Genomic DNA, 20,401 nt, shown 5'->3' with positions numbered 1-20,401 from the left:
TATATAACAGTAGACCTAATTATGTTTTAAATGTATACAGTGTTATATTATAAGTACGACCGTTGGATGCTGCTCTGGGCCGGCCTTGCCAGGAAAAATGCAGGATGGAAGTTGAGTCAAATAAATGATAAATCAATGCCTATGGAAAGGCAATAATGGTCTGGAAAAACATGGAAGGCAGCAGGAAAAAGGAAGGCCCAACATGAGATGGATTAAGCCCATACAGACAGCCCGGCCTTCATTCTGCAAGACCTCGGCAAGGCTGTTAGTGGTAGAGCAATTTGGAGGTCGGTGATTCATGGAGTCGCTGTGAGTCGGAAGCGACCTGCCGGCCCTGAACACCCACCCAGTTGCCTGCACAGAAAAGAAGAAGAGTTTGGATTTATATCCCCCCTTTCTCTCCTGCAGGAGACTCAAAGGGGCTTACAATCTCCTTGCCCTTCCCCCCTCACAACAAACACCCTGTGAGGTAGGTGGGGCTGAGAGAGCTCCGAGAAGCTGTGACTAGCCCAAGGTCACCCAGCTGGCGTGTGTGGGAGTGCACAGGCTAATCTGAATCCCCCAGATAAGCCTCCACAGCTCAGGCGGCAGAGCTGGGAATCAAACCCGGTTCCTCCAGATTAGATACACGAGCTCTTAACCTCCTACGCCACTGCTGCTCCTCCTGAAAAGCCCTCCTGAAAAGTTCAGTTTTGCAGTTTAGGGGATACAAGAGGGTGGGAGCCTTCTTGACTTCCTCAGCCAGCCATTCCCCAAGGTGGAGGGGCCGTCCCCCCCTTTCCCCGTCCTCTTGCTCCTGCATGAGCCCAGCCATTGCCTGCAGGCCCCCATGGAGCACGGTGCAGAGGTTAAGGCCAAAGGGGCCTGCGCGGGCTGTTTTCCAGCGCTTCTCCCAGGTAATTATTTCGTGCAATTGGCACAGCCGATGGAGAGCGCAGCACCCCAGGCGGGCTGAAGAGGGCGCCCCAGCGCACCCCTTCACCTGGCCCCAGGTGGCATCTTATTGGGGGAGGGGGCAGAGCTCCAATAGGTAAACGTGGATTGACAGGTACAGAGCGTTGGGGGCGGGCAACTGGGTCTGGAAGGACGCAGGGTAGAAACTCAAAATGGATCTTTTGGGCCGGAATTGCGTTGCATCTGGCGGCCAGCGAAGGCCCCCGGGCCCATCAGCTTGCAAGAGGGTCAGTGAAGAGGGCCTTTGGACGCGCCGATGCCCTCCCGAAGGCGCCGGCGGAACGGCCCGCCACTGGCCGCTCGGGAAGCGCTCCTTTTTGCACGGGGGCAGGGTTGGCACGCCGAGGAAGGCGGCGCCCCAAAAGGGCCTCGGAGGAAGCCCCAAGTTCTGCCTGCGCGCCTCGCCTCGCCTCGCCCCCTCCCTCTCACCCGTCCTTGCAGCCCGTGGCCGGAAAGGGGGCGGAGTCGGGGCAATCTCATTTGCATGCCGCGGCGACCGTCATGCCTTGCGGAGGTCAGAAGCCCGGTTCCCCCACGTGGGCCGACGGTTCGGGTCCGGGGAGGGTCGCCTGGCGGCACCGGAGAGGGAAATCAGGGACGGGGGTCTCCGTCTTGACCGGGAGTGGAAAAAAGCGGGTCGCCGTAACCTGAGCGGCAGCCGCGAGTGCAGGGGCTGCTGCTACTGCAACAGTCAAAGCATACTCTGGTTTCTCTTCAGATCGTATAAATCTTTCGCCTTTTACTAAAGATTTCCGTGGAGAGGAACATTTATGAGTTATTGGTGAATTTTTTGAGGCTCTGCTTCGGCAGGGCTGCCTTTGGCCCGGTTTAAGAACAGAATCAGAAAATGGTATCTTGGCACCTACCCCACCCGTTGCTTACGCCTAACTTCCTCCATCTGTTCGCTTTCACCTCTTTCTTACTACCTTGAGCAGTTCTGCTCTTGGCAGCGGCTGCCTTGCTGAGCCCCTTTTCTCTCTCCTAGTGAGAGTCTTGGGAAACCATCCCTTGGCTATTCCGGGCTGTGTGGCCTCCTTGGTCTGGTAGTTTTTGCTTCTAATGTGTCGCCCCTTCTGTGGCCGAACCAGGGAGAAGAACTTGGGGCTCTTTAGTTTGGAGAGGAGACGTCTGAGGGGGGATATGATTGAAGCCTATAAAATTATGCATGGGGTAGAAAATGTCGACAGAGAGAAATTTTTCTCTCTTTCTCACAATACTAGAACCAGGGGGCATCCATTGAAAATGCTGGGGGGAAGAATTAGGACTAATAAAAGGAAACACTTCTTCACGCAACGTGTGATTGGTGTTTGGAATATGCTGCCACAGGAGGTGGTGATGGCCACTCACCTGGATAGCTTTAAAAGGGGCTTGGACAGATTTATGGAGAAGTCGATCTCTGGCTAACAATCTTGATCCTCCTTGATCTGAGATTGCAAATGTCTTAGCAGACCAGGTGCTGGGGAACGGGAGCAGCAGCAGCAACAGAAGGCCATTGCTTTCACATCCTGCATGTGAGCTCCCAAAGGCACCTGGTGGGCCACTGCGAGTAGCAGAGTGCCGGACTAGATGGACTCTGGTCTGATCCAGCAGGCTCTTTCTTATGTTCTTATATCCTGATACGCCTCTGGAGATGCCAGCCGTAGATGAGGGTGAAATGTTAGGAGCATCAAAGGGACCCACTGTCCCCCCCCCTTTTTGGGGGGAGGGTTCTCATGGGGTTTAATTGCAGGACGTCGCCAATTCTGTATTGATCACTTTATTTAAGAGTTTTAGCATTTATGGGTATTGGAGCCTATATTATTTATTTATAATTTGTATTTTGTTTATGCTTTCCAGAGCCCTTCGGGGGAAGGGCGGTATATAAAACAAACAAACAAACTCTGGCAAGTGTTTGGATGGGGGACCTCCAAGGAATACCTGGGCGAGACAATCGCAAACCATCTCTCAACATCTCTCACAGTGAAAATCTGATCACTATACATTAGCTGTCACTTGACAGCCAAAACCCCAAAAGTTTCTAGTAATTGATAGTAACGGAACCAATTTGAACCATATCTTTTAATTCGTCCAGTGGTTTGAGCTCCCATTTGTCATTCTGGTGCATCAACAATTCTCTGTAGACAAGCCATTTCTCCTACATATTCACTTTTTTTCTTGAAAACGCTTCAGTTGGGAACAACCGTAAGGGAGTAACACTTGCAATAAACCTTTTATATCTCAACCATACCCAGAGCAGCTTCCGTCTAACATAACGATTTGAACATTCTTTCTGAACCTTTGCTTTATTGTACTTTATTGTAGGAGCCACATGGCGCAGTGGTTAAGTGCTTGTGTAACCCCCATGCCCAGAATGGGTTGAACCAGTAAGGGGGTGGAGACTCAGAGCAGTAGAAAGGCTGCAGTCCTCATGTAGTTTGGAGGAGACAAGGCTACCAGACTTGGACCTTGATTTGCATAAGCCTTTAACATCTTGTTAAGGGTTTCTTTTTGTGGTTGACTTGTAATGGGTGAGAGTTCTCCTGGAAATCTTCATCATGTTGCATCCTGTTCATCAAGCCCTTGGAGTCTTCAGGAGCCAACCCACTTGCAAAGAAGAATTGGACTTGGCAGTATCAGTAGACTGTAACTAGAAGGACTTGAAATGCAACCTGAACAGGACCTTGAATTGTAATGTTAAATGTTGATGTTTAATGTTATTTGTAAAGAGAAGTAAACTGTTTTGTTTAAATTTGGTTCTTTGCAACTCCTTCCAAGTACTGCCCCACAGAACCCACAAGCTGAGGTTACACTTGCACTGCCACTCACACGGTCAGGAGTTCGAGCCCCCTGTGGGTCAGATATCCTGGCAGCTGGCTCATGGTCAACTCAGCCTTCCATTCCTTGGTCGGTAAATGAGCACCGACCACATTGCTATGGGGTAAAGAATAGCTGGGGAAAGCAATGGCAAACTACCCCACAAAAACGGCTTGCCTTTGAAATCACTGCTTGCAGTGGTACCCCAGGGTCGGACACGACTGAAGGGGAAGCTTTACCATAAATAACCATGCCATCCTAATCTTCTATCAAAACAGTCCAGCATTCTTCAGCATCACCCATTCTCTGATCCAGACCAGTGCAGTTACTTCCAAATTAGAACTAGAACCAGGGGGAATTCATTCAAAATGCTGGGGGGGAAGAATTAGGACTAATAAAAGGAAACACTTCTTCACGCAACGTGTGATTGGTGTTTGGAATATGCTGCCACAGAAGGTGGTGATGGCCACTCACCTGGATAACTTTAAAAGGGGCTTGGACAGATTTATGGAGAAGTCGGTTTATGGCTACCAATCTTGATCCTCCTTGATCTGAGATTGCAAAAGCCTTAGCAGACCAGGTAAATAATTGGCCATGTGTCCTTGTTCAATTGGAATAAGCAGGGTCAGGGGGGAACACGTTTTCCTCGCAGCTGTTATCATATCCCGATACTCTTGTTCTAATAGCTTAGTTTTCAAGCAGCTATATGCTTCTGATAGGGAAAGAGGGACTAACGACTCTAATGAAAAGCCAAGAGTGTTGATTTTTCCCTCAACTAGTTTCAGCCACCTAGAATTTGCATAGTCGGAAAGCATGAGGTGTAACAAACTGGAGCGATCCTGCAAATAGTGGATACGTAGCCAGTATCTGACAGTTCTCAGCCAGGCCATTGTGGCATATGATATTTGCCCGAGTTCTAAACATAGGGCTGCATATGAAGCACAATTTGGTAAGCCCATAATTTTATGGAAAAAAACGGGACTGGGCTGTGTTTATATTTTTGTTTATAGCTCCGATCCAAATTGGTGCTCCATAGAGGAGCTGAGAGCCGCATTTAGCATTGAACACCTTCAATGCGGATGGTATATACTGGTGGCCCACAGTGAAAAAGAAACGCTGAATTGCTAGGGCACTGTTGTTAGCTGCAGCAAGTGCTAATTTCCTATGTACTGCCCAATTAAGGTTGCTAGTAAGAGTTATGCCCAAATATTTGAACTGGTTAACTTGTTCTATGGGTCTGTTATTGATGGTCCATGTATGACTAGGGTAGCAGACCAAGTGCTCGGGAGCAACAGCCACAGAAGGCCCTTGCTTTCACCTCCTGTATGTGAGCTCCCAAAGGCACCTGGTGGGCCACTGCGAGTAGCAGAGAGCTGGACTAGATGGACTCTGGTCTGATCCAGCTGGCTTGTTCTTATGTTCTTAAATGCAATTTTAGATTGGGCAATGCTAAACCTCTTCTCTTTTGCATCTGGCAGATTTTTGTATTTTTTTTCTTGGTGTCTTGCCTTGCGCCTGATAACATAAAAGCCAAGCAGTGAATTCATAGCACTTTTCACTATGAGAGAGAAAAGCGATCCAGCAAGGCACAGTTATGAAGAGAAACGTAGGCTGCACAGAACTGCAACAGGTACTAAAGAAGAGGTGAGAGCAAACAGGTAAAAGAAGAGTAACAGGTCGTGCAGGTGCCAAGCGCCACCTTTTGGTTCTGTTCTTAAACCGGGTCAAAGGCAGCCCTGCCGAAGCAGAGCCTCAAAAAATTCACCAATAACTCATAAATGTTCCTCTCCACGGAAATCTTTAGTAAAAGGCGAAAGATTTATACGATCTGAAGAGAAACCAGAGTATGCTTTCACTGTCGAAGTAGCAGCAGCCCCTGCACTCGCGGCTGCCGCTCAGGTTACGGCGACCCGCTTTTTTCCACTCCCGGTCAAGACGGAGACCCCCGTCCCTGATTTCCCTCTCCGGTGCCGCCAGGCGACCCACCCCGGGCCCGAACCGTCGGCCCACGTGGGGGAATCGGGCTTCTGGCCTCCGCAAGGCATGACGGTCGCCGCGGCATGCAAATGAGATTGCCCCGACTCCGCCCCCGTCCCGGTCTCCAGGGAGAGGAGAGAGGGGGCGGGTCAACGCTCTTAGAGGCGGGGCGGGGCGAGGCGCGCAGCCGAAACTTGGCGCTCCCTCTGTGACCCTTTTAAAGGCGCCGCCTTCCCCGGCGTGCCAGTCCTGCGCGCGCAGAGGGGCGCTTCCCGAGCGCCCAGTGGCAGTCCGTTCCGCCGGCACCAAAGGCCCTTTTCGCTGATGCTCTTTTGAGCTGAGGGAGAGGGAGGGGGCGCTTCGCTGGCCACCCGGTGCAATACAATCCCGGCTCAGTTAATGGGCGTTGATTTATTTTGGATCTCTGCCCCGCGCCCTTCCAGACCCGGCCGCCCACAGCGGCTTCCAGCAGGCGTGCATGTAGCTCAGCGCTCCCCTACCTGTCAATCTGCGCTTACCTATTGGGGGTTCTTCCCCTCTCCCCAAATAAAATGCAACCTGGGGCCAGGTGGGAGTATGCGCTGGGGCGCCCCCTTCAGTCCACCTGGGGTCCTGCAGCTGCGTTGCGTTCCCCATCGGCTGTGTCCATTTCCCGAAAGACTTGTTTGGGAGAAGCGCTGGAAAGCAACCCGCCCGGGCCCCTTTGGGCCTGCCCTGACCTACTGCGCCTTGTCCCATGGGTCCCTGCAGGCAACGGCTGGGCTCATTCAGGAGCAAGAAGGAGGGTGAGAGAGGTGATGGCCCCTCCACCTTGGGGAATGGTGGCCGGAGGAAGTCAAGAAGGCTCCCACCCTCTTTTATTCCCCCCCCCCCACTATGCAAAACTGAACTCTTTTTTCCTCTTTTCCTGCTGCCTTCGGCTTTCCCTAGCATTATTGTCTTTTCCAGTGAGTTTTGTCTTAACGTGTAACCAAAGTACGACGACCTCAGTGTAGTAATTTTAGCTTCTAGGGACAGTTCAGGCTGCATTAGATCGAGAGCCCACCTTTGTTTGTTTTGGGGGGGGGGGGGGAAACCCCACATTTCAAAAGAATCCACTTTCTTCCTATCAGCTTTCTTCTCTGTCCAACTTTCACACCCAGGCATAGTGACCCTATAAATTAACTTGATCTTGGTCGCCAGCAACACATTTTTACATTTAAGAACCTTTTCTAGCACCTTCGCGGCTGCTCTTCCCCGTTTGCAGTAGGATAGCCTTGTATAAAATTCTACTTGGACAAATGGTTAGGGTGCATATCACTGGGTATAGTTGGCTGCAAAATTGGGTCAAATTGTGCAATTTGCACCCCTTAATATATCACGTTGACACTTATGCTTTTCTCCAGTCGTGTTTTGTACACTTCTGGTTGGTTGTGCCACCCTAATCCTATTTTGTTGTTTATTGAACATGTCATCTTGCTGATTGTTTACTCTGCACAATCTGTTGGGAGTCCCAATGAGAAAGGTGGACTATCAATAATGTAAATAATCTCATTGATATTAGATTACATGGAAATAGATTCTCCGCTTGCTTGAAGAATCTTTGAATGACTAAAGTTGAAAAAAAATTGGAATCCCATGAAGATATTCTTCGAAAGAAGACACAATAAACAATTATTTTGTTAACATAAATACATATTTTATTAGTTTTACACTTTAGACCAGTGGTGGCGAACCTATGGCACTCAGAGCCCTCTCTGTGGGCACGCACAGAGTTGCCCACCCCACCCCCACACACACATCTAAACTGGCCTGGGCTGGGCCGCTGGGCTCGATTATTAGCATTAAACCGAAGACCTAGTTTTGGGGAAGCAGTGTAGGTAACCCTGTTAAGCGCTGTTAAACCCCACTGATTTTCATGCGAAGAACTAAAGCGTGATCCTTTACCTAGGAGTAAGCTTGGTTGCTGGCAATGGGGCTTGCTTCTGAGTGAACCCTCCTAGGGTCATGATTCACCCATTCGAAGAGTAGCACGGTTGCTTCAAAGCAAAGCCACCTTCTACCACCAAGCTTACTCCCGAGTAACGCATGCCTCGGAGACAACCGTTTTTTCTAAACTAAAACCTCCGTATTTAGGTTAAATTGCCGTGTTGGCACTTTGCGATAAATAAGTGGGTTTTGTGTTGCAGTTTGGGCACTTGGTCTCAAAAAGGTTCGCCATCACTGCTTTAGACAGTGGGCTTCTCTTCCAATTTTTTTTCCACAAGAAAATAATTTCGATAAAATTAGTAAACTCCATATGCACTATGACATGTACATAGGAATGTTTAAACAAATAAATAACACAGTATGTAACAGACTTCCCTCTGTGATACACCTCTGAAGATGCCAGCCACAGATGCAGGCGAAACATTAGGAACAAGATCCACCGGGCCACGGCCACATAGCCCGGAAAATCCACCAGAACCAAATAAATAAGCACAAACTTTCCTGATCTCCTCCTCTTTCAAATTACCCTAAATTTAGGAGAAACATCATGATTCCAATAATTACAATCCAAGAAGAAGAGTTTGGATTTATATCCCCCCTTTCTCTCCTGCAAGGAGACTCAAAGGGGCTTACAAACTCCTTTCCCTTCCCCCCTCACAACAAACACCCTGAGAGGTAGGTCAGGATGAGAGAGCTCCAAAGAAATGTGACTAGCCCAAGGTCACCCAGCTGGCATGTGTGGGAGTGCACAAGTTAATCTAGTTCACCAGATCAGCCTCCATAGCTCAAACGGCAGAGTGGGGAATCAAACCCAGTTCTCCAGATTAGGGTGCACCTGCTCTTAACCACTACACCAGGCTGACATCTTCTTGCCTTGGTAAGCAGCAGGCCTTCTCAGCCATGCATAAGGGTGCAGACAGACCCTCAAACATATGCCTGGTAAGACAGCTCTGTCTTACAGGCTTTGTAGAACTGGATTTGAGACTCATTTGACAGAGCGCTTCGCCAGGCTGGCACTAGAATGAAAGGGCCCTCGACTTGGTTGAGAGGTCAGCAGCGCGTGTGCTTATATTTGGCCACCACTCCAGCTATAGGAAGACCCAACCTCTAGCGGGTAGCCTTGGCATGAACTTTTGACTTCACGAGAACCAGCATGGGGTAGTGGTGAAGAGCAGGTGGACTCTAATCTGGAAAACCGGGTTTGATTCCTCACAGCTCCATTTGAGCGGTGGAGTCTTAGCTGTCGACCCAGATTTCTTTCCGCACTCCTACGTTCCTGCTGGGTGACCTCGGGCTAGTCACAGTTTTCTCAGAACTCTCTCAGCCCCACCTGCCTCACAAGGGGTGGGTGGCGGGGAGAGCAAGGGAAAGGAGTTCATAGGCCTCTTTGAGCCTCTTTACAGGAGAGAAAGGAGGGAGTATAAATCCAGACTCTTCCTCCTCCTCCTCCTCCTCCTCCTCCTCCTATACTTCTCCTCCTCCTCCTCCTCCTCCTCCTCCTCCTCTGATATTCATGGGCTGCTAAAATTACCTGCAAAAAAGCCAAATTGCGTGTAACGTATATGACAGAGGAACAAGACAGCGCGTCACACACTCCCTAAGGCAGTGATGGCGAACCTTTTTGAGACCAAGTGCCCAAATTGCAAAACAAAACCACTTATTTATCGCTACAGAGCACTGCACACCAAGACAACTAGACATAAGAACAGTTTTTTCCCGAATGCCATCACTCTGTTAAACAAATAATTCCCTCGATAATGTCAAACTATAATGTCAAACTATTTATTATATATTTATTATATAATTACTGCACTACTTTTTTCATCATTCCTATTACCCATCTCCTCCCAATTATGACTGTATGACTATAGCCTGTGCTGACATTTCATTTTATTTTATGATTTTACATTTTATGTTTTTATTACTATTGATTGTTTCCTGATTGCTTACTAGACCTATATGACAATCATTAAGTGCTGTACCTTATGATTCTTGACAAATGTATTTTCTTTTATGTACACTGAGAGCATATGCACCGGAGACAAATTCCTTGTGTGTCCAATCACACTTGGCCAATAAAGATTCTATTCTATTCTATTCTATTCTATTCTATTCTATTCTATTCTATTCTATTCTATTCTATTCTATTCTATTCTATTCACTGCAATTTAACCTGAATACTGAGGTTTTCCTTTAGAAAAAATGGTTGTCTCCGAGGCGTGCGTTACTCAGGAGTAAGCTTGGTAGTAGTCGGTGGCTTTGCTTTGAAGCAACTGTGCAACTCTTCCAACGGGTGAATCATGACCCTAGGAGGGTTTACTCAGAAGCAAGCCCCATTGCCAGTAACCGAGCTTACTCCCAGGTAAAAGATCGCGCTTTAGTTCTTTGCATGAAAATCAGTGGACTTGAACAGCGCTTAACATGGTTACCTACACTTCTTCCCCAAAACTAGGTCTTAGGTTTAATGCTAATTATCGAGCCCAGCGGCCCAGGCTAGCTTAGATGTGGGGAGTGTGTGTGTGACTCTGTTTGCGTGTGCCCACAGAGAGGGCTCTGAGTGCCACCTCTGGCACCCGTGCCATAGGTTCGCCACCACTGCCCTAAGGTTTTGTAGAGTGTATGCAGCCATTTGGGTTTGTATGTCAGCTCTGTTGAGAGACAAAAAGACCTGAGCATGGCAAATGAATGAATAATTTTTCCTGAAAGAATTGCTTCTCCTGCGGAAGACAACAGTGAAAATGTACTTTAAAACGCGCAAGTCGTTTGGGAAGTACTTTCTATATGGAATATAATCATCCTAAAGATATTGAAAAAATGACCTATTTTCGTTCAGTAGATATTGAAGAAATGGATTATATATCTCAAAAAATGAACTTCTGTTGTTGAAAAAATATTTTACTTGTTTTTCAAAAAACTGGATGTACAATCATTGGATGCAGTAACTGGACAATTATAATAATAATATATAAATACATTTGTTGAATATTTTGATCCTCCGTCTTCAGTGTGTGACGCGCTGTCTTGTTCCTCTGCTAAAATTACCTGCCCAGGTGTAGCATGGCCTCCCCATCTCTTGAACCCCCTCTAGCAGTGACTTGATACTAGCAAGGGCTTTCCTGCCTCTCTCAGCCATACATGGCAAGAGAAAGACCCCCACCCTACTCCACCCAAGCAAATCCCACAAGAAGAAGAAGAGTTTGGATTTATATCCCCCCTTTCTCTCCTGTAGGAGACTCAAAGGGGCTTACAATCTCCTTGCCCTTCCCCCCTCACAACAAACACCCTGTGAGGTAGGTGGGGCTGAGAGAGCTCCGGAAAGCTGTGACTAGCCCAAGGTCACCCAGCTGGCGTGTGTGGGAGTGCACAGGCTAACCTGAATTCCCGAGATAAGCCTCCACAGCTCAAGCGGCAGAGCTGGGAATCAAACCCGGTTCCTCCAGATCAGAGTGCACCTGCTCTTTGCCACTGCTCTTAGCCACTACGCCACTGCTGCTCCCTGGAGTATCTAATCCAGAGGTATCTAATCCAGAGGTGGGGAAATTATGGCCTGTGAGCCACATCTGTCTTAGTTCATTGGCGCATCAGTTCACCGGACTTTAGCAGAAACTAATGTGCAGATGCTTCCAAAAATCGTTAAGTGGTTTCAGGGCCAAGGGCCATTAAGAGGGTTTGAGAACCACAAAGCAGGAAAGGAGATTAAACTGCACGCTGGCTGAGTTCCAGTGCTATCTGGAGAATATTTTGTGAAAAGCATTTGAATCACAAATTGACCGAGATCTCTTTTTTCTTTCCAGGGACCTGCGCTTCAACCACATCAAAGAGATCCGGCCGGGGGTCTTCAGGAATCTGAGAAATCTCAACACCCTGTAAGTATCTGAGATGCTTGCCTCTTATGCTGCTTCTCCCAAGAACAGGATTGGAAAGCTATGGGAAGAGGAGACTTAGGGAGCTGGGGATGTTTAGTCTGGAGAAGAGAAGGTTAAGGGGTGACATGATAGCCATGTTTAGATATTTGAAGGGATGTCGTGTTGAAGAGGGAGCAAGCTTGTTTTCTGCTGCTCCAGAGACCAGAACAAGAAGTAATGGATTCAAAGTGCAGGAAAAGAGATGCCACCTAAATATTAGGAAGAACTTCCTGACTGTATTGTCGAAGGCTTTCACGGCCGGATTCAACTGGTTGTGGTGGGTTTTCCAGGCTGTGTGACCGTGGTCTGGTGGATCTTGTTCCTAACATTTCACCTGCATCTGTGGCTGGCATCTTCAGAGGTGTATCACAGACTTTCCGGGTTATGTGGCCGTGGTCTGGTGGATCTTGTTCCTAACATTTCACCTGCATCTGTGGCTGGCATCTTCAGAGGTGTATCACACTCTGTTACACACTGTGTCCAGAGAGAAGGAAATGTTTCGGGTATATGTTTAGTTCCCTACCCTGGGACTTGGGCAATATATGCCCCAAACATTTCCTTCTCTCTGGACACAGCGTGCAACAGACTTCCCTCTGTGATACACCTCTGAAGATGCCAGCCACAGATGCAGGCGAAACGTTAGGAACAAGATCCACCAGACCACGGCCACACGGCCCGGAAAACCCACCAGAACCAACTTCCTGACTGTAAGGGCTGTTCAACAGCGGAATACGCTACCTCGGAGTGTGGTGGCGTCTACTTCTTTGGAGGTGAAGAAGAAGAAGAAGAAGAAGAAGAAGGAGAAGAAGAAGAAGAAGAAGAAGAAGAAGAAGAAGAAGAAGAAGAAGAAGAAGAAGAAGAAGAGGAGGAGGAGGAGGAGGAGGAGGAGGAGAAGGAGGAGTTTGGATTTATATCCCCCCTTTCTCTCCTGCAGGAGACTCAAAGGGGCTGACAATCTCCTTTTCCTCCCCCCCTCACAACAAACACCCTGTGAGGTAGGTGGGGCTGAGAGCTCCGAGAAGTTGTGACTAGCCCAAGGTCACCCCGCTGGCGTGTGAGGGAGTGCACAGGCTAATCTGAATCCCCCAGAGAAGCCTCCACAGCTCAGGCGGCAGAGTGGGGAATCAAACCCGGTTCCTCCAGATTAGATACACGAGCTCTGAACCTCCGATGCCACTGCAGAGGCTGGATGAATAGCCAGGAGTGCTTGGATTGTGTCTTCCTGCATGGCAGGGGGTGGGACTTGGTGGCCTTTCTGGTCTCTTCTATGACTTAATGATTCCAGGACACTGTTTGTGTTCACTTGCAGCTGTTCGAGGTGTAGAAAAAAAGCCCATCAGCAAACATGTCTGTTCGGTTTGGCTCGTGCCCGAGGCCTGGGTTAATAAATGACATACGGGGATGATTTTTCAAGCCTCAAGTCAGCTTTATTTTTGTCTCTGGCTTATGTAAACCACATCACTTGCTTCATTGTTCTTGGACTGACTTGAACTTGTCTTGGAGCTGGGATTTTAATAGCTCATGCACTTGGCTTCGGCATTCACCGAATCCCGCCTGCGTCCAGGTCCTTTCGGGCTACAGCTTGGATGCGGGTACCGTCCCCGCAGTTTCTTCAGGAGATTTCCTCCTAATGCTGGGAGCTAGCGTGGTGTTGCGGTTAACAGGGGTGGACTCTTACCTGGAGAAGTGGGTTCGATCTCCCACTCCTCCACATGAGCGGCAGGCTCTTATCGGGTGAACCAGGTTTGTTCCCTCACTCCTACACATTAAGCTGGGAGATGTTGGGCCAGTCACAGTTCTCTCAGGACTCTCTCAGCCCCACCTATCTGACAAGAGGTCTGTTGTGGGGGCGGGGGGGTAGGTGATTGCAAGCCTTTTTGAGACTTCTTATGATTTAGAAAAGTGGGGTATAAATCCAAACTCGTCTTCTCTTCTGCAGTGGCTCAGGACAAGAACATAAGAACTAGCCTGCTGGATCAGACCAGAGTCCATCTAGTCCAGCACTCTGCTACTCGCAGTGGCTCACCAGGTGCCTTTGGGAGCTCATGTGCAGGAGGTGAAAGCAATGGCCTTCTGCTGCTCCCGAGCACCTGGTCTGCTAAGGTATTTGCAATCTAGTCCTAATTCTTCCCCCCAGCATTTTCAATGAATGCCCCCTGGTTCTAGTATTGTGAGAAAGAGAGAAAAATTTCTCTGTGTCAACATTTTCTACCCCATGCATAATTTTATAGACTTCAATCATATCCCCCCTCAGACGTCTCCTCTCCAAACTTGTTCCTGATTGCAGTGGATATGCCCCCCCCCCCCCAGCATGTCTTCCTAGAGACTCAGGATCTCCCTCAGTCTTTGTGACTACTGCAATGTTCTTTTCATAGGATGGTCCTTGGAGACAGTCCAGTTGGTTTAAGTGGTACAGAATACAGAGTTCCACTACATGGCTGGTAAAAGGGGTAGAAACAGCAACAATTTCAGCAAATTCTGATGGGACTGGGTTATATCATGCCTCCACCCTCTCCTGGAAGCCAAACTACCACATATCAAAATAATGGTAGAGGGTATAAAATCATAGAATCATAGAGTTGGAAGAGACCCCAAGGGCCATCAAGTCCAACCCCATAATAACATAAGAACAAGCCAGCTGGATCAGACCAGAGTCCATCTAGTCCAGCTCTCTGCTACTCGCAGTGGCCCACCAGGTGCCTTTGGGAGCTCACAAGCAGGATGTGAAAGCAATGGCCTTCTGCGGCTGTTGCTCCCGAGCACCTGGACTGTTAAGGTATTTGCAATCTCAGATCAAAGAGGATCAAGATTGGTAGCCATAAACCGACTTCTCCTCCATAAATCTGTCCAAGCCCCTTTTAAAGCTATCCAGGTAAGTGGCCATCACCCACTCCTGTGGCAGCATATTCCAAACACCAATCACACGTTGCATGAAGAAGTGTTTCCTTTTATTAGTCCTAATTCTTCCCCCCAGCATTTTCAATGGATGCCCCCTGGTTCTAGTATTGAAACCCCCTCCCATGCAGGAACACACAATCAAAGCACTCCCGACAGATGGCCATCCAACCTCTCTTTAAAAACCGGCCAAGATCCAATTACTCGCCCAACAACAAGGGAAGGTGAGAAATCCTATATTGTTAAGGATTTCTCACCTTCCCTTGTTGTTGGCCGACCTTGTTGCTTTGTTTTGAATTTGCCTTCTATCTCGCTCGTTGTTTGCTTTTGGTCTCTTTAAAAACCTCCAAAGAAGGAGACTCCACCACACTCCGAGGTAGTGCATTCCACTGTTGAGCAGCTCTGATGGTCAGGAAATTTTTCCTGATGTTTAGGTGGAATCTCTTGTCCTTCACCTTGAACCCATGACTCCTGGTCCTGGTCTCTGGAGCAGCAGAAAACAAGCTTGTGTAACCTCTATCTGTGGGTTCTGTGGGGCAGAACTTGGAATGAGTTTGCAACAACAATTTTTTAAAAACAAAATGGTTTCCTTTCTTAACATATAACATCAAACATCAACATTTAACGTCACACTTCAAGGTCCTGTTCAGGTTTCATTTCAAGTCCTTCTAGTTACAGTCCTCTGATATTTGCCAAGTCCGATTCTTCCTGCAAGTGGGTTGGCTCCTGAAGACTCCAAGGGCATGGTGAACAGGATTCAACATGATGAAGGTTTCCAGGAGAACTCTCACCCATTACAAACACATAAAACCCTGAAACAATAAACTCCAACATTTACTACATAGCAAAAATAAACAACTACCTTCCCACTAGTTCCCAACAACATTGCAGTTACCTTAACAAGGTGTTAAGAGCTTATACAAACCAAGGTCCGAGTCTGGTAGCCTTGTCTCCTCCAAACTACATGAGCTCTGCAGCCTCCTGCTGCTTTGAGTCTCCACCCCTTTTTGGGTCAACCCATTCTGAGCATGGGGGTTACACTTGCTCCCTCACCAACATGACATCTCAACATGGCTATCTTGTCACTTCTTAACCTTCTCTTCACCAAGCTAAACATCCCCAGCTTCCTAAGTCTCTCTTCGTCGGGCACGGATTCCAGACCTTTTACCATTTAATGAAACATTCTGTGGTTAATGGAACATTCTGTGAGGAAACGGATAGCTAATTGTTTCTCGCATTCGCTGACAGCATGCAACCACAGGGTTTTGGCTGGGTCCTTCTGCTTTCATTGGCCTGTCTTTGTTGATTTTTGTCATGGGAACTGTGCAATTTTTTCCAGCCCGGCCAAAGAACTTGGGCGAGATTACCAGAAAGGGACTTTGCATTCTGCCATATGTCTTTCCCCTGAAGGGTTCATCGCTTGTGAGTCACCATGGCCGGAATGAGCACACATCAGTCATTCAAGGATAGCACATCCCTTCAGCGAACACATGTGTGGCTAAGCAAAGACTGTAATGGGGCTTAATTTGCTGATGTCTCGAGTCTCGCTTTGAGGTGCTTCTTGAGTCTGCGAAAACACATCAAGAGGAGATCGGGCAGGTTCAAAATGCACAACAGCTCTCCGGCACTTTGAAAAAGTCCTTAGCATAATGTTTTCCAGACTTCTTTAATTAGAAGTCTGGGAACTTGGGCAGCTTTTGCATTGCTAATATTAATAAGAATATAATTTGCAGCGCTTAGCATTGGCTTTATTAGTAGCGAATGTGATTAAATAACTTGATTTCCACTTTCCCCTTAGTGAACCCTACACCAGAAACCCCAAACCCTTAAGAGGGCAAGATCTCCACCTACAGCGCATGGGATTTTAAACCCGTGGAGGTTTATATTTTAAAATGAGCCATTTATTTTCGTTCTGCATTGGGCCATCTTGCCAGACTGAATCCCTTTTGAAGAGGAAGAAGATAAGCGTTTGGATTTATATCCCACCTTCCTCTCCTCTAAGGGCTGAGAGAGTTTCAAAGAACTGTGACTAGCCCAAGCTTACCCAGCAGGAATGCAGGAGTGCGGAAGCACATCTGGTTCACCAGATAAGCCTCTGCCACTCAGGTGGAGGAGTGGAGAATCAAACCCGAATTGCTATAACAAACAGCGATCCGGTTTGGGACAGACCATCAATTTACTGTGGAAGATCAGAGTCATTACCAGATGCATGATGGAACTATATTTTATCTGGCCCTGACTGGTAACAGTAATCTCTGACATCAAAGAGGGGGATTTGCACGGGAACACATAAATCAGGTGGTCACTCTACCACTACACTAGGAGAGTGCCCTCTCAGCGGGTCAGTCTAGATGTTCTCAGGAGTCCAGATGTTTCTGTAGAATAAATCTTTTTATAGGCTCATTCCGCACATGCAGAATAATGCACTTTCAAACTGCTTCTAGTGCTCTTTGAAGCTGTGCGGAATGGCAAAATCCATTTGCAAACAGTTGTGAAAGCGGTTTGAAAACGCATCATTTTGCGTGTGCGGAAGGGGCCTTGAAGACATTTTGCTTGCTTCACTTAGTATAAATGATTCCTCTTGGAAATTTCTCTGAATCTCTCCTCTGCTGACTAGACTGCAAGGGTGCTACGTAACGGGTTATAAAATATTATTTAGGGTTTCTATTCTTATCACTTTGTCACCTCTCTACTACTACACTGGGAGAGTGCCCTCTCAGCGGGTCAGTCTAGATGTTCTCAGGAGGACCTCACTGGTGGCAACAGGTTACAAGTGTTTTTTCCAGGGAACCTTTAGCATAAGGGAGTTTCCCAAAAAGGAAAGACACTATTCCGCCGCTCCAGATTCTCTTATTCAAACATTCCTACATACATCAGCTTGGTGATTAACATAAAGATGTAGCAAACCGCTTGCAAGCCAAAAATTAGTGACGTGGTCACTTTAAATCATTTGTGAATCCTTCCAAATGCCAGCATGTGTGCTACAGGCTTAACAAAACATGAATAATATTATTCCTGCGGGTTAACCATATCTGGTAGGTTTGGTCTCGGGATTCTTTCAGCTCAACCTGCTTACCTATTTATTATTATTATTATTATTTATTTAATTTGTATACCGCCCGATCCCCGAAGGGCTCCGGGCGGTGAACAACATTCACTACAACATCAACAGGAGCGGTCGTACAAATATAAACACATAGGCTCCATCCCATAAAATAGCTTAAAACTCATAAAACAGCAAAAAACCATAATACATAATAAAAGGCGTCTGACCCCAATTTAAAACCTACCCCCATGGGGGGGGGGGATGGCAGGACCCCTCAATATGAGGGGACCCTGATGTAACTGCCCTAGGGGCAGGGCAGTAAGGGGGCACCATGTCAGCAGCTGGACACTCCAAAGGCCCGGTGGAACAACACAGTCTTACAGGCCCTGCGGAACTCACCCAGGTCCCGCAGGGCCCGGACAGCTGGAGGAAGGGTGTTCCACCAGGCCGGGGCCAGTGCCGTAAAGGTCCTGGCCCGCGTGGAGGCCAGCCGCATCATAGAGGGGCCGGGGGCCACCAGTAAGTTGGCCTCTGCAGAGCGCAGAGGCCGAGTTGGGACATATGGGGTGATGCGGTCCCGAAGGTACAAGGGTCCCAGGCCGCGCAAAGCCTTAAAGGTCAAAACCCACACCTTGAAGATGATTCGGAATTCAACCGGAATTCAATCTACCTAAATGGTAGATTATCGTAATATCAGAAAATATTCCTATACTCCGTCTATATTATATAATCATGAGATTGGGTCATTACCCACTGGCATAAACATATGTAATAGACACTCCAATATTTATGTTAACAACCTTTAGGTCCGGCTCTTCTTAGAATAAAGAAAATACAGTCATGCCAAAAGGCCACTACAATGAAATGTCATAGAGCAGTGGTGAAAATGTCATAGAGCAGTGGTGGCGAACCTATGGCACGGGTGCCGGAGGTGGCACTCAGAGCCCTCTCTGTGGGCACGCGCAAACAGAGTTCGTAATGTGGGGGGAAATCGTCCCTTCCCCTCTAGGCTGGCCTGGTTCGCTGGGCTCGATTATTAGCATTAAGCCTAAGACCTAGTTTCGGGGAAGAAGTGTAGGTCACCCTGTTAAGCGCTGTTAAACCCCACTGATTTTCATGCGAAGAACTAAAACGCGGTCCTTTATCTGAGAGTAAGCTCGGTTGCTGGCAATGGGGCTTGCTTCTGAGTAAACCCTCCTAGGGTCGTGATTCACCCGTTGGAAGAGTTGCACGGTTGCTTCAAAGCAAAGCCAACCGACTATCACCAAGCTTACTCCTGAGGAACGCACGCCTCGGAGCCAACTGTTTTTTCTAAACTAAAACCTCAGCATTCAGGTTAAATTGCCGTGTTGGCACTTTGCGATAAATAAGTGGGTTTTGGGTTGCAATTTGGGCACTCGGCCTCGAAAAGGTTTGCCACCACTGTCAGAGAGGATCTCTAAATTGGATTGCTCCAGAAACTTCTTGGCCTCAATGAAATGTGATTGGTTTCAGCCCCAACCTCAGGGGGTGGGGGGTGGGGGTGATTGCAGGTCTCCTTTCTCTGGGACCTTTCCTAGACAAGGTTTTTTTCCTAAAAGATGCAAGGCTCCCAAGTCCAGATGTTTCTGCAGTGAGAAAATAAATCCCGCACCTCTGAAAACAGGCGTCTTTGAAGCCGTGCTCGGTTTGTCCTTGGGATGCCAAATCACCTTAGCCGATCCCTCGCAAAGGCCAACTGAGGCCCCCGGGGGAATATTTTGCAATCGTGTTTTGAAGCTCTCTGCCAAGGGATGCGGACTCCTGCCAAAAGATTAGCGTGGGACCCCCTACCGAGGAGGCTTTTCTCATGAGCTAAGGGACTCAAAAACGGTACTATGGCAACAACAGTGCAAACATTGCGCAGGGAGACAAGCAGCACCACGGAACCTGGGCAGGTTCCCATTCGAAGTGTTCTGACATTTCTCTGCACAATATCACCGGTTTACTTTCGTCTGGAGCTCTCCAGCTGGCTGGTTTTCCAGCCCTAAAACTGCCCCACTTAGAGAAGGGAACACGCGCCAACGGAAACGACTAAAGTGTTGTCTAGCAGATGGGTTGTTCTTGTCAGGATGTGACATAACCAGCTCTTTTGAAGGAGTCTCCCCAGTAAACAGCACCAGGCTTTACCACTAGGGGGCAATCTAGTGGAATCTCAGCCCCGTCGTGTTCTTCGGGGTCAATCCTTTAGTTCTGCGCGAATTAAAACAAAAAGCTAGTTTGTAACCATTCCCTGTTAAATCACTCCCCCACGTTTGCCTTTTAGAAGAAGAAGAAGAAGAAGAAGAAGAAAAGTTTGGGTTTATATCCCCCTTTTCTCTCCTGCAGGAGACTCAAAGGGGCTGACAATCTCCTTTTCCTCCCCCCCTCACAACAAACAGCCTGTGAGGTGGGTGGGGCTGAGAGAGCTCCGAGAAGCTGTGACTAGCCCAAGGTCACCCAGCTGGCGTGTGTGGGAGTGCACAGGCTAATCTGAATTCCCCAGATAAGCCTCCACAGCTCAGGTGGCAGAGCTGAGAATCAAACCCGGTTCCTCCAGATTAGATACACGAGCTCTTAACCTCCTACGCCACTGCTGCTCCAGGGACTTTTCTTCTGGTGCAAAGCCATGCTTTCTCTTCAGCTGCTCTCGAAGGAAGATAAAGGAAAGTTCCTTACTGGAAGAGACACATCGGCCCCTTCCGCACATGCAGAATAACGCACTTTCAATCCACTTTCACAATTGTTTGCAAGTGGATTTTGCTGTTCCGCACAGTAAAATCCAGCTGCAAAGTGCATTGAAAGTGGATTGAAAGTGCATTATTCTGCATTTGCTGAAGGGGCCATAAAAACAATAGAACATGTG

General features: G+C 48.0%; 1 protein-coding gene and 2 non-coding genes across 3 annotated transcripts in view; 2 read left to right on the top strand and 1 right to left on the bottom strand.

Annotated features, from left to right (window-relative positions):
* The window catches only part of LOC125433418 (peroxidasin-like), a 34,350-nt gene that overhangs the window by 12,416 nt on the left and 1,533 nt on the right, over positions 1-20,401 (top strand). Inside the window, exon 2 of the mRNA XM_048497923.1 lies at positions 11,487-11,558. Within this exon, the coding sequence (XP_048353880.1) occupies positions 11,487-11,558 (72 nt within the window). The remainder of the gene's footprint in view (positions 1-11,486; positions 11,559-20,401) is intronic.
* Positions 1,653-1,768, top strand: LOC125434061. The gene has a single exon (XR_007244706.1). It is a non-coding gene; the product is annotated as a U5 spliceosomal RNA (small nuclear RNA).
* Positions 5,480-5,595, bottom strand: LOC125434060. Its single transcript, XR_007244705.1, has one exon. It is a non-coding gene; the product is annotated as a U5 spliceosomal RNA (small nuclear RNA).

This window comes from Sphaerodactylus townsendi, linkage group LG05 (assembly GCF_021028975.2).
Source record: "Sphaerodactylus townsendi isolate TG3544 linkage group LG05, MPM_Stown_v2.3, whole genome shotgun sequence".
In the NCBI taxonomy this organism is placed as follows: Eukaryota; Metazoa; Chordata; class Lepidosauria; order Squamata; family Sphaerodactylidae; genus Sphaerodactylus; species Sphaerodactylus townsendi.
The sequence above is the reverse complement of the archived record's forward strand: the minus strand, read 5'-3'. Positions and strand labels throughout refer to the sequence as shown.